At 42.2% G+C, this 15,077-nt stretch overlaps 1 protein-coding gene across 1 annotated transcript in view; it reads right to left on the reverse strand.

Moving 5' to 3' along the window:
• The window catches only part of AGPS (alkylglycerone phosphate synthase), a 132,474-nt gene that overhangs the window by 24,051 nt on the left and 93,346 nt on the right, over nucleotides 1–15,077 (reverse strand). Inside the window, exons 16-17 of the mRNA XM_039494569.1 lie at nucleotides 12,518–12,579; nucleotides 4,520–4,609 (exon numbers count right to left, since the gene is read on the reverse strand). Coding sequence (XP_039350503.1) covers nucleotides 4,520–4,609; nucleotides 12,518–12,579 — 152 coding nt within the window. The remainder of the gene's footprint in view (nucleotides 1–4,519; nucleotides 4,610–12,517; nucleotides 12,580–15,077) is intronic.

Consider the following 15,077-nt stretch of genomic DNA (forward strand, 5'->3'; position numbering starts at 1 on the left):
TTAAAGGAACCAAACCCTACCCCAGGTGGTCCATTGAGGCATTGCACACATTAAAACATTTTTAATAAAAGTAATGCAAGTATCTTACCATTTGTATCCTCAGCTCTCTCCTCATGGGCAGCAAAAGCAGTCTGAAGGAAGGAGTCTAAGCATTCCTGGGATGCTAAAAAGTATCATTATTGGGGCCTTCAGCAGCATAGTTATGTTGTGAGTGGGGATTTCTTAGGTTTCTTCAAAGAAGAAATGAAATATGCCAGCCTTGCGATTGACTTGGCAGGACATTCCAATGCTGACAGGGAACCCATTCAGCCACGAAAGGCACCACAGAGACAGCAGAAGATGACACTGAAGGACCCTGGAGGACCTGCTTGTTGGCACAGACAGAAGGAATCAACAGCAGTTGGGCTTCCTTAGGACAAGGGAGGACTGGACTGAGGCAGGATGAGCCATTCCTGCAAACGGACAGACAACACAGGCAATGGAAGCATGCAAAAAGGGAAGGGGATCATGCACTCACCTAGTCCAAATGGTGGCAGAATGTTTTCAGAGCCTGCCCTGTGCTATTCCTCTTCCAGAGCAGGCATCCCCCCACACACTTTTCCTCCAGCTGCTGCGGCCATGGATCCCCTCCATTGCTCCCCACTGCCAGGGAGGAATATGCTCAACACCAGGAACATGCTCTGCCGATACCACTTGCAGAGGAACCCCCCCAAGAGCATGGAGAAGGGAGAAGAGCCTCATCCTGTCCCTGTAGCCCAGCTACAACTCAACTCCCAAACCCCATGCAGAAGACATCCCGTTTGTCCCCTTGCACAATAATCTGCAGCCATTCCCCCTCTCAGGGCGAGGGAATGGAGAGAAGACATTTATGTTTGCCCGTTTCCCTGGTGAGATTTTTTTGTTCAGTTTTTCCTGTTAAAGTTTTAGATCCTATGTTCAATATAGGTAAATAAAAGTTACTGTGCATTTCACTTGTGTGTGCACCTTGTTTCCCAAGTATGATCAATGTGATACTCCCTAGAGGTTTGGGATGGGGTAGCAAAAGTCTGGTGCCGTGGAAATGCAAAGAATTTTATCTGTCCCATAAGATCCATTCCTCCCCGCTTATGAATTTGCTGATTTTTTAAAAAGTGGGTTCTTGACAATGAAGTAAGCCATGAAATAACTGTTGCCATCCAAAGAAAAACAGAGCAGAATTTAACTGAAATATCTTTATGACTTTGTTAAAAAGTGACAATACAGAGGAAAGAAACAAAAGTAAAACACTGAAGATGTCTGACACTGAAGGTGCTTTTACGACCCCCACGCCACCTAACCATTACCACTGGCAGCCATGGGAGTGCTCATGCATAGCACTTGATAAGTGCTGTGAGCAACACTGCCAGAAAACATTGTGAGGAAGGAATGTGTAAATTCCCTCCCAAAACTTCAGATTTTTTAAAAATTACTTTAACAATGCCTAAATGGGATCAAGTTGCCTGTACAAGCTTAGGGAAGTAGTTCTGTCCTGTGCACACTTGCTGTGGAAGTATTCCCCTTTAACCTCACGTGAAATATATAAAGCACTGCACGCCACTATAATCTGATTTGCATTAGCCACATTGGCATCCAGATGGGACGGAGGTATCATCAATGGGATTTCAGACACCCAAAGGCCCAGTAAACCACTGTTCTGTAGCTACTCCGTCTGTAGTTGAATTTCCTTTTACTTGGGTTGGCAATGTTGGGGTAAGGCTTCATGAACTCTGGCAGGAGAGAACATGCAGGGTCCCCACCACAGTTATGTCATCTTGGGGGAGTAAAGTCCCTTCTTCCACCCACCAACCTCCAACTTCCTTAGCACCCTGGCATTGCGAACCAACCCCTGTGGTCCACTAAGCCCTGAAGAACCAGTGAATGGAGCCTTTGCAGTTCATGTATTCATTGGCCCCTTTCAGTGGGCTAAGTATAGGGATGTGTGTTCCGTTGATAGCTCCAGCATAGTTCAGAAAACCCATCCTCTGAAATTCTGCAATCACTTCAGGGACTTCGGTTATGGCAACCACCTGTTGGTAGATCTCAGTATCGATATCCTCAGAAATCTGTACAACCACCACCCTGACAGTTGGCTTCCCAACCCTGAGCTGGTTTGCAATTGACAGGCAGCTGTTGGATGTTTGCAGCTTCCATTTCTGTACCAGTCTGGGTTTCTGAAAATGAGTGGTCTAGCACTGGAGGGCTGGTGCAAGCTCTTTGCACAACTTGATTAAAAAGTCTGCTTCCTCATTCCAAAATTCTGCAACTATGGTTGTCAGCCCAGGTTTCCAAGATGATTTTCCAGGACAAGAAGCAGCAGTCCACCCTGGGCATACTGTTGTGGTCCTGACATCCAAAACAGCTGTTCAATGGGATGCAAGTGGATTTTCATTCCCCCTTTGGGCCAGTCATTTTCACCATCTGAAATCTCTCCACACTAATTCCATCCAGTATCTGGTACTGCGCTGCATGAACATTTGTCCAGCAAGTGATCGCAAGAGCAGATCATCCTCATTATGGAGGTGCTCCATTTCTCCAATGCAGTTTGGCAGAAGGGAGAGCTGACATCATCAAACACGTGAAGGCAGCGTACAGTTCCAGCAACATTCAGCCAGGCACTTTCTAGAGTGTCTCTTGTGATGCACAAGATTCTGGGATACTGCCCCGAAATGTCATGTACCACTAAATGTCATGTACCAAAAAGGTGCAGTGTGGATGAAGGACTATGCTGGTGCACACCATACAGCCATGCTCAGCACAGCATATGTGAACACTCAGTGCAGGTATGGGGTACACACTAACAGTTCATGGACAAGTAACTGTGTACACTCGCAAGTGTTGACAGACTAAATGTTTAATGTTGGACAAGGAAGGTCATAGTCTAAACTGGACAATACAATTAAGAGTCATTAATGATAGGAATTGGAAGCATACCTATCAAAAGATGCAAAGACAATTGACTAGTTTCAACTTATTTTCCCAAAAGCCATCGTATCTCATTAACACTGGGCCCATCCCATGATTGATGGAATGTAATTAACTTATTATCTAGTTACTGAAATTAGGGATGTAAGAATACAGTAAAAACACAGATTCCTGTATGTGTAATTCACAAGGTGCAAAGAAGAGGGGCTATATAAAAAACTGAGAAACAATCTTGCTTTTTAAACATCCACTTATGGGTAAATACTGGAGGCTGTCTTAACTGAGAACATTTACAGAAAAGTCACCTGTGCTAACAGAAGGTCAGTGGAATCAACATTAGTACCTCTGGGAACCCTACTGAAGACAATACTCCCACAGACAAACCCATTTTAATTTGCTCTGTTGAAAGTTTAATAAAAATGGTTGAAAAAAATAAAAACAGGTGTAACCACGGGAGCATTGCATTCCTTTGTCATATTCCATGGGGAATTAACAGTTATGAATTGTCCATGGTAACTAGAGAGATGGTTGATATGGCTATCAGAGTGCTACACAACATAGCTCAGGGGTCGGCAACCTTTCAGAAGTGCTGTGCCTAGTCTTCATTTATTCACTCTAATTTAAGGTTTCGCGTGCCAGTAACACATTTTAACGTTTTTAGAAGGTCTCTTTCTATAAGTCTATAATATATAACTAAACTATTCTTGTATGGAAAGTAAATAAGTTTTTTTTAATGTTTAAGAAGCTTCATTTAAAATTAAATTAAAATGCAGAGCCCCCCGGACTGGTGGGCAGGACCCGGGCAGTGTGAGTGCCACTGAAAATCAGCTCGAGTGCCGCCTTCGGCACCCATGCCATAGGTTGCCTACCCGACATAGCCCTTTATTTCTAGCCCCTTGATATTCTCAGGTTACTAGCATTTTAGAGATGAGAGCAATATTGCATGCAGGTCATTCGTGTTCTAACACTAAGCGTAGGCTGCATCACTTGCAGTTATTCACTTACAAAATATAATCTGTTTTAAGTCACTTTATTAAAACCAGTTGAGACAAAGAATTTAGCAGAACAGTTCGAATTAACATTTCCCCTTAGAAAAAGTTTCTCAGTTTTAAATACCTATTTTCATACCTTACTATAATTTTGAATTTTAAATTCAATGAACAAGAAGTTAATTTACATTTGTTTTCCCACACTATTTAAATTCATTTCTTACAACTAGTCTTAAAAATTTTGACCAGTCTTCTACTCATTCTTCATGTCAACCAATCCTATGACTGTTAGAGAGTTTAAGGGCTCGAATCTATCTTGTTATATTTAGCTGCCTGGTGGATATACAGAAAATAAATGTCAGAAGACTAAGTGCCACTATAAACTCTTGTAGTGATAACTAGTGAATAGGTTAGAGAGCAAGAACAAGATTAGTGGATGCACTTTAAACTGTGCCACTTAACTTAACCTACTACTAGTTTAGCCATCTATTGTGTATGGAAGTAGTGGTAAAAAGTAGTAGTAGTAAAATTTACTTCAGCTGCTGAAAAAAACATCCCAGAACTATGAAAACAAAGTTGGTGTGTCTCACCTGCAAGTGGAAAACGGAGCAAACTGGACACCTTTTTCTTTGCATTCTCTCACTATTCTTTCCTTTACATTCCTGCAGAGGTCTATAACCCTGTAACAGAATATATAGTTTAAAAAAAATAAAACAAATTAAAATTTCCTATGCAGCATTCTATACACTAATTTGTCTTCAACTAGCAATATTCCTTTATTACATTTATGCCTCTAGTTTAAAACTCATAACTACAATGATCTTCCTCACTAGTCCAAAACAATACACTTTAATAATCACAGTTTAGGTTTGGTTTCATTTAAATAAAAAGTGTAATTAAAAATGCCCATCAGACCTCTATAAAAATGGTGCTATTCCTCTTCTGGGCATCTATTGTGTGACAAGTTTATAATTTTGATTGTACATGGTAGCTCCTGAAACTCCATATTGTTTTTTCAGAGGGTATATAAGAGGACTGTAGAAGAAGTGAAGAAGAATGTGTTGGATATTTTCTTCTGAGCTGCAGTGGGGCAAAGGTGTTTGGCACAGCAGCTTAGAAAACAATTTAAAATAGAAGCATGTACACTAAAAGCATGTACACTATGCAATACTACAGCGTTTTAATATGTTGCAAGGCTGAGGAAGAAGGGATTCCTCCAGATGTTGAAGATGTGTATTAATTTACCAGCTAGAATCTTATTAAAATTATAATTTGGCACTAAACTATTAAAATAAGTCATAAAACCAGTGATTTAATTTTACTATTGCATTTCTCTGGAACTGATGCAAGTGCATTCAGAACTTTGAAACACAATCTGAAAGGTGGGTTTTCATTTAATTTAAATCACTCCAGGTAGACACTCTCACACAGAACTAGAGAGATGTTATTTAACTATTGTTTAATTTAGAAGTTTTATACAGATCTGTATTTGGAAAAAATATTTGGATTTGGAGGGAGGAACGTTTGAAATTAAAATAATTTTGGTCAAAAATGTCTATCAGCTAATCTACAGTGTGAAACTGGTACAGACTCTGAAGGAAGGTACAGGCCCCAGTGCCAAAACTGGAAATAAGGAGTTAGTAAGTGAGCAGAATGAGTAAAAAATAGGTTTGAATCAACAGATGTAAAAACCTGTTCACTCTGCTCACAAAACTATAAAGGGGAAAATGAGAAAAAAGTCTCACTCACTCAGTGACTGAATACTCTGACACTGGCTGAAAATTAAATTTCTCTAAAACAAGGACTGAAACAGTGTTATAGCAGCTGCTAAATCCAAGAACCAGGATGCTGGGTTTGTTGGGATTCTGAACATACACAAGTCATTTCAAACCTAATTTCCTATGATCTCTATAATCATATGCTATCAGGGGACCAAAACTGATACGAATCTGTTTAACGTGTAGGGTAAACAGGAATTTTTAAAAAAGAAAATGTACAAAGCAAATAGGTCAAATTCTGGAGCTCTCAACTGCTATGTAACCTATGTAAATAGGTTTAGGCCTTGATTCTCAGCTGTGTCTGACAGCTTAGGTGAAGCTTAGAACGGCGAGATAATACTGCGGGCATCTGCACTGAGCTAGACCCCTGACGTAAATGTAATTTGAATCAGCTGCCCAAGGGGACCTCTGGCAGCCAAGGATCAGCAGGGTCCAAGGACATCCTAGCCATGCTCCCTGGTTGGGCTATAGGGAAGAGTGGTCTCCCCTGTGCTGGGGAACTCCAGCTAGCCAAACTGGCTTCAAGGTCATTTTGCGCTGCCCCATTGCAGGGGAAAAGCTGGTAAATAAACCTTAAACCACATGATTGTTTAAGATTAGATACAAAATGAAGCCTACTTCCTTCCCCTGCTGGCTAGCTCACTTCTCTGAAAGCATCTTATTCACAAGTCTGCACCTGCTAAGCCAAGTACAACTTTAGAAAAGCAGCAAGCAAGAATGGGAGCTGCTGAGCATCTGTCTGCCACAGGGTGGCTGAGATAGAAGTTTTTAATGCTGGTTTTAAAATGCAGGACATGTCGGGGTATGTCTACACTACAGGATTATTCCGATTTTACATAAACCGGTTTTTAAAAACAGACTGTATAAAGTCGAGTGCACGCGGCCACACTAAGCACATTAATTCGGCGGTGTATGTCTATGTACCGAGGATAGCGTCGATTTCCGGAGCGTTGCACTGTGGGTAGCTATCCCATAGTTCCCGCAGTCTCCCCCGCCCATTGGAATTCTGGGTTGAAATCCCAGTGCCTGATGGGGCAAAAAACATTGTCGCGGGTGCTTCTGGGTACAGCCTCACCCCTCCCTCCGTGAAAGCAGCAGCAGCCAACCGTTTCGCGCCTTTTTTCCTGGGTGAACTGTGCAGACACCATAGCACAGCAAGCATGGACCCTGCTCAGCTCAAGACAGCAATCCTGGACTTTAAAAAACCTTGCGCATTCTCGTGTACTCAATGCTGAACCAGGACCTGCAAAGCCAGGCGAGGAGGCAGCGGCTACGGCAGCGCGGCGACGAGAGTGATGAGGACATGGACACAGAATTCTCTCAAACCGTGGGCCCCTGCGCTTTGGAGACCCTGCTGGTAATAGGGCAGGTTCTAGCCATTGAATGCCGATTTTGGGCCCGGGAAACAAGCACAGACTGGTGGGACCGCACAGTTTTGCGGGAGTGGGACGATTCACAGTGGCTGCGAAACTTTCGCATGCGGAAGGGCACTTTCATGGAACTTTGTGACTTGCTTTCCCCTGCCCTGAAGCGCCAGAATACAAAGATGAGAGCAGCCCTCACAGTTGAGAAGCGAGTGGCAATAGCCCTCTGGAAGCTTGCAACGCCAGACAGCTACCGGTCAGTCGGGAATCAATTTGGAGTGGGCAAATCTACTGTGGGGGCTGCTGTGATGCAAGTAGCCAAAGCAATCACTAAGCTGCTGCTACGAAAGGTAGTGACTCTGGGAAATGTGCAGGTCATAGTGGATGGCTTTGCTGCAATGGGATTCCCTAACTGTGGTGGGGCGATAGATGGAACCCATATCCCTATCTTGGCACTGGAGCACCAGGGCACCCACTACATAAACTGCAAGGGGTACTTTTCAATAGTGCTGTAAGCACTGGTGGATCACAAGGGACGTTTCACCAACATTCACGTGGGATGGCCAGGAAGGGTTGGGGAATTAAACCACAGACCAAAAACAGTAATGAACATGGACCAGGGAACAATGGATTCCCTGGGGATGTTGCCATGGCCCATGCATATGGATTGGAGTGCCTGCCATGAAGCCATGATTGACAGCACTCAAGGGACAGCAATGCTGAGCTGGGTGCAGAATGGCAGAGTGTGTGGTAGAAAGTGCACTGCTGTGTTCATGGCTGTGCTTGAATGTCCTTCAGCAGCATTAACCTCAGCCCTGCTATCAATTGCTGCATGCTTGCTGCCTGCCTGGTGCTGCTGTGGAGGGAGAGCTCAGGGGGAGAGAGGCTGAGGAGGGAGCTGGAGGAGAACCAGGAGGCTGAGTAGAACACACACCCAGAGATGCGCAGAGCCAGACAAGGAGAGCACACCAGCTGAGGCCCAGTTTCAGGCAGACCACCAGTTTCATCACTGCTGTCTTTCTGTTCTTTTTTTTCTCCCCCCCCCTCACTCTCCTTGACTCCTTTGATTGACCCCACCCCACCCCTTCACTCCTTCATTGTACAGCACAAACAAAGAAAATTGTTTAAAAAATTAAAAAATATATTATGGAGAAAAACTGATTAGGAGTTAAAAAAGGTAAGAGGAGAGAAAAGCAGGGGAAGAGTTAAAGGGAAAAGAAAAAAGTTGAATAAAAATAATAAAATTTTTTAATAAGGGTATAATGATAGGGTGGTCCAAGTTTGGGAGCCTGGGGTGGTCGAGGCCTACTGCACCCAGGGTGGAGAGGGTTGAGGAGGGGGGAGGAGATGGTGAGGGGTGGGGAGGGGCAGGTGGGAGGGTGGTGTGAGGGGGGAGGGCTCCTGCTGCTGGCCCTGAAGCAGGCCCGGAGTATGTCATCACGATCACAGCGCAGCCACAGCAGCCCCCCGCCACAGCTGCCTTCCTGCCATCCCTCCTTCCCTGCCCTCCCCCCTCTCCTCTCCTCTCCCTCTCACTCTCATCCTCCTGTACTCCTTCCATCTTTCCTTTACTTTCTCTTTCATTCATTCATTTCTTTCATTTTTTCAATTTCATTCTTCACGATTTTTTTTTTTTTTTTTTTTTTTCTTTTTCCCCTTTGGGCCTGGGATGGAGAGGGATGATTGGAAAAAGCATGAGGAAAAAAAAAAAAGGAGGGAGGGAAGAAAAATTTTAGAAAAAAAATTTTTTAAAAAGATTACACTTAATACTTCACTTTGAACAACATTCATTCACCACACTTCACTACACATTACTTTTCATAACTTTCACTTTATTTTTTTAATTTGCTTGTTCAGCCTGCAGCTTTGGTGTTACAGACGCATCTTGCATGCGGCATTGCAATTCTGCTCATGCTCCATGCATGCCAGCCAGCTTTCGCTTTTGTCTTTCGCCCTCCGCCAGCGCCTCTTTTCCCAGCAGCTCAAGCAAGCAGCCTGAGCTGCCCCTTTCTGCAAAAGCAGCCTGTTGCAGCAGCATGGCTTCATCTGTGCTAATGCTGGATCAATCACCCACACCCCCACCCCCCCCCCCACCCACCATAACCGGGTGGCTGGTAGCAAAGATCCCTGCAGCGCCAATCGCCAGCCCCCTCCCGCCCCCCCCCCCCCCCCCCTTCCCCGCTTAGCTGCAGCAGCAACAGGCAAAGCAACAGGCAGGCAAACAGCCCAGTATCCCTCTCCCCTTACTTAAATTAAATTATTTCAACCATTACATGTTACGATGAATATCACTCTCCTGAGGATAACACAGCGATATATATAATGGATGTTGCTTGAATGCCAGCAATCACCGACCATACGCAGGCTAGCTTGTGTCATGATGATGCATTGATTACTTGCTACATGCATGGTGTGGTGTCAGTGTATGGAGGGGGGGGGAATAAAGCAGCGCTGCCAAGAAAAAACCTGCAAAAAAGGCTTTGGAGTACCAGGAGGAGCTTCAGAGATGATGTGTCCCTGGGGATTTCAGCTCCATCCTCAGAACAACAGACTTTTCTTTTAACAGTACTGGCCTGGCGCATCCCATCCCCTCAGGCCAAATTAATTAAATCAAAAAAAACGCTTTTTAAAAAATGTCATATTATTACAACACACACTCACCAGAGGTCCCTCCATGGCTTCATTGTGTCTGAGATAGTGCTTTGGGAGGGCTGGGAAGGTAATTCCATCAGGGTGAGAAAAAGCTCCTGGCTGTTGGGGAGACAATACCGTCCGCAGAATCCTCAGCCATGGTTGCGATTACCACCCCCACCTTGGAATCCACGGACAGGGGTGGGATAGTGGTGGCGGACCCCCCTAGAATTGCATGCAGTTCAGCGTAGAAGCGGCATGTTTTCAGCCCTGCCCCGGACCTTCATTTTGCTTCTTTGGTTTGCTGGTAGGCTTGTCTGAGCTCCTTAACTTTCACACGGCACTGTACTGAGTCCCTGGTGTGGCCTCTCTGCATCATGGCCTTGGAAATTTTTTCAAATGTTTTTTTCATTTCGTCTTTTGGAACGGAGTTCTGTTAGCATGGAATCCTCTCCCCATACAGCGATCAGATCCAGTACCTCCCATGCGGTCCATGCTGGAGCTCTTTTTCGATTCTCAGGAGACTGCATTGTTACCTGTGCTAATGAGCTCTGCGTGGTCACCTGTACTGATGAGCTCTCCACACTGGCCAAACAGGAAATGAAATTCAAAAGTTCGCGGGGCTTTTCCTGTCTACCTGGCCAGTGCATCTGAGTTCAGATGGCTTTCCAGAGTGGTCACAATGGTGCACTGTGGGATAGCTCCCGGAGGCCAATACCGTCGATTTGCGGCCACACTAACCCTAATCAGACATGGCAATACCGATTTGAGCGCTACTCCCCTCGTCGGGGAGGAGTACAGATATCGGTATTAAGAGCCCTTTATATCGTTATAAAGGGCTTCGTTGTGTGGACGGGTGCAGCGTAAAATCGGTTTAACGCTGCTAAATTCGGTATAAACGCGTAGTGTAGACCAGGCCATGTCCTCTCTAAATCTGGACTACCACCAGATATGTTGGCACTTTTCCACCAAAGGGATCCATGCAGCGAGCAAGGTTTCATGATGCCTTAAATCAACATATCTTGTGTGCTCCTGTGGGAGCAGAGAAGAGGCATATACATAGATGGCTATTCAAAGAGAACAAATAGAGAAGTCAGGCAGCCGAAAAAGAGTAAGCTACCACTGTGCTCATCAACTTCAGCCCCTGCTAAGAATTGCTTCTGCAGTAAAGGCAGATGCACAGCTGGTACTGTTGTACAGTACCATACCACAACCCCAGAAGAGATCTTGCATCTACAGGAAGGGAACTCACCCAACAGGTTGGGAAACATTTAACTCCTTCAGGAATTCTTCACAACACTACATAGTTTTAATAATTTAAACTGTGAAAACATCAAGTGTTATCAGCTCATTTACTCAACCTCTTAAGAATGGCCCTGCTACTGATTCCTGTGGCACCTCAAATTAACTTTTCTGCATAAAAACAGTCCATTTAAGTCCATTCTTTATCTTTTAATGATTGGCTTTTAGATCCATAACAGGACTTTCCTTTCACAAAAGCCTAAATTTACTTGTTGATCAGAGGCAGAAAATACTTAACACAAAATTTTCCAAACGTCTGCAAAAGGTTACGTCTACCAGTTTTCTATTTTACAGTCTACTTTGATACATCTGTTATCTATTTTGATTTATGAATGAGCATCAAAAGTCATTTGATTTTTCAAAGAACAGTTTAAAGTCCAGAATTGTCACCATGCAGACCCACAATAAAAAAAAAGTTACAATCCTAAGCAAGCAACATACGCATATTGTAAAATATTTATTCTGCATGTGTACGGGGAGACTTTGGCAAGCCAGTAAAGTGCCTGAAACCACTATGGCTTATTGTAAAGACAGCCTAGTCAGCAAGCTGTTAAAAGCAAGTCTCAGCTTGACCAAGGCAGGAGGGGAGGGGGGGTTAGGGTGCCACTGAAAGGGCACAGCTTGACCCTGTGTCCTTCCTGATAAGAATTGAGTTAAAATTGCTGATACATGTTTTCAAAGAGTAGGATATGCCCCAGGAATGTCTATTGAGGTCTCAAGGCTGCAAGTTCTGGAAAAACCCACACCTGGTTAATCAATAATCAGAAGGAACCTCTTGCTTGAAACTGCTTATTTAACAAGGTTTCTTTAATTACTAATGTATAAATAAGGGGAAAAAGCTTGAGACAGGTGGGACTCGTTTCGGGACTGGCCTCTCCCTCTGGATGTATCTTCTGTTCCCCAGCAGCAGACAGGCTGCCGCTGTATCACTCAAAAGCCACACTCAGCTTTGGTAATTATCAAGGGTTGGGGGTGTTTTACTAACTTGTTGCGGACGTGTGTAAGTGCTCGAGACTAAGTAAAGTTTAGCTTTAAGTGAAAGCACTCTTGTGTTGTCCTGTTTGTGCCAGCCATCTATCAGTCGGACGGCCGTGTCTCCCTTGATTTATTTCCTGACACCTCCTCGCACAGAGTAAAGTTACCAAGAGCTTTGGGTTGAAAGAACCCCAGGTAACATGAAATGGTTATGCATATGAAGGTTGCAATAGAATATGTCAATTCTACATTTTACTTTTAATGTTTCATTAATTTTTCAAGCCCAGTGCCACTTCTAATTCAACAATACCAAAAGGGACTACACTTCTGACCACAGAAGTCATAGTTCATGCTTTACAATGGCTCAGAAGTACACAAATGTTTATTCTTTACATTTCATGTATACACACTTTCAAATTCCTATCAACGTCTAAAACCAAAGAAAAAAATTCTCAAAAACAAACTGAATAGATATCCATTACATGATAACCAAGTTTTAACAGAAGTTTTGAACAAAAGAATACTACAAGTATTTTACCTATCCCAGGGAACAGAAGTCTCAAATGATTCTCCTATTACATAGTAATCCAGGCCCAGGTCCTATTAAAGCACAAAAAGAAAGGAAAGGACCAGTGAATTAGTGTCCTAATGTACATCTTTAGCGTCAGGATTCCAATTTACTTTAGGCAGCTGCTAGACAGAGAATCATTGTGTTGTGTAATTTTTACATAGAACACAGATTTGGCAATCTACATTTATAAGATTTACATATATCAAAAATCAAAGAATATATATACTGGGACCAAAAGTAAGTTTTAAAATATTAGGAACAATGCTAAAGGGACTGGTAGTGGGATGCAGACCTTTTCATTTTTAAACAAATAGTACAAATCTGACCCTAACTGGTAGCTACCAAACACTGTTATCACTGATGCATGTTTAATAATCTATGTTAAACAACCTAGGGGTACTGCTCCTGTCTCTTAGTGAACAAGTATTTATAATCACAAAAACAAAAACTGCCACTATTCACAAAAGTACACTTCTTGGCTTTGATAGTGAAACTATCACACAAATATGTATTAGTTTCCTAAAAATGACACCATACAGAAAAGCAGCTTACAAATGACAATTTTGCCATAAGCCTGAAATATTAAAAAAATTATAAGTTAAGTAAAAGGATAGGCTTTTATGTACTCTTTGGAGAGTAAAATAATGAATTCTGAGATAAAACACCATTGCAAACAAACAAGAAACTTTTCACAGTAATAAACCTAATGGCAAAATAACTGAGAAACAAGTAAAATACTTGAGTATTTTTTAAAGAATTTGAATCTTTAAGTGTGTTGAAAGTCATTAGGATATCTGAAAATAATTTCACTGGTTCTTCAAATCAGATGTACTATACAATTTTGAACAGCCTGCATCTGAGACTTTAAGAGACCACAGGATGTAAAGAAAAAATGTGACTAGAGTACAAAAACATAACCAATACAGAGCACTCATGGCATACAAAAATAAATCTGAATCAAGATTCAATGGAAGAAACATTTTATTAGATATCACCTTCCCTTTTTGCCCAAGACAAGAAAGTTAGCAACGAAGTGATAGATAGTGTAGTGATAAAGCTAAGTGATGTTACCATAGAATCAGACTAAGAGTTGGACAGCAATTGGCAAGGAAACAGTATTCCTTGTTAGACCCAAATCAATAGAAGTTTAGAGGGAAATCAAGCAAGCCAACTCCATGAGAGAAGGGCCTAGAAGGGAAATTGCCATAAAAATGAGAAAATACTATGGGAGATGAGAAAAAGGGACAGCAATGCCTAAGAGATAGTCAGGAAGACTTAGGGGTCATGGTTTAACATGTGGTTTATTGAAGTCCAAAAAGGCAAAAAACAAAAACAAAAACAACTCACCAAACAAATAAGACAACTCGCAACCTGTCAGTTAGTAAAAAGAAATGATTAACTTCAAAAATTAAATTTGAAAAGTGGGATCAGGATTGAAAGTATTACTGGAGAAATATATAGAAAGCCAAGAGAAATATTCTCTAATTAGGTCTTTGAAAAAGGAAGACAGACTAGAAGCAAGAACTAGATAAAGAAGTGGGGAAGACAGAGGCAGCCCAACTGTGACTATTCTAAAAGCTCCAGAACACATACCAACACAAAGATATTCACAACAGCTGTCCTACAGGGGTTAAGAGTTGTTATTGACTAGACAACAAATGTGAGAAGGGGGCTGATTAAGTGCCATTATTCACCACATTATAAACAGAAGAAAGGACAAATGAAAGAATGAACTAAAATGCTGATAAAGTAAAAGTGGACTAAATTCATGTTGATGCAAGTATACATTAACTGTTTGACATAAAGATTGCACATTTTATATTATGCACACCTATAACATTATAAAAGTGCTCCTGCTTGCAGAAGCTTCAATCTACCATAAAGATTATGGGATACAATATCACAAATGGGAAACAGTGTTACACAGCACAAGTATGTTTGCAATTTTGAAACCATGGCATCATAATGTAGAGCAGGGGTCAGCAACCTTTCAGAAGTGGTGTGCCGAGTCTTCATTTATTCACTCTAATGTAAGGTTTCGCGAGCCAGTAATGTTTTTAGAAGGTCTCTTTCTATAAAAGTCTATAATGTATAACTAAACTATTGTTGTATGTAAAGTAAATAAGGTTTTTAAAATGTTTAAGAAGCTTCATTTAAAATTAAAATTAAAATGCAGAGCCCTGATGGCCAGGACCCAGGCAGCGTGAGTGCCACTGAAAATCGGCACACGTGCCATAGGTTGCCTACCCCGATGTAGAGGAAAACTATTACCAAAATGCTTGTGCGATTTACTAGCCATTTTGTGAGGAAGGCTCAGAGACTGCTCATAATTCCGAATGGAAAACTTGAGACACACATATTTGAAACTTAGTTTTTTAAATCTCTGAATCCTTATATTTTAGGCATTTCTACTAGAACCATGGCTGAGTATTTGAACAACAACAATATTTAGTATTTTGCCCAGCTGTATACCTCCATACATATGCACAGCTCTAAGTAACCATAACAGCTATACATGTGTATCCAA

Source organism: Mauremys reevesii, linkage group 11 (assembly GCF_016161935.1).
Source record: "Mauremys reevesii isolate NIE-2019 linkage group 11, ASM1616193v1, whole genome shotgun sequence".
Lineage (NCBI taxonomy): Eukaryota > Metazoa > Chordata > Testudines > Geoemydidae > Mauremys > Mauremys reevesii.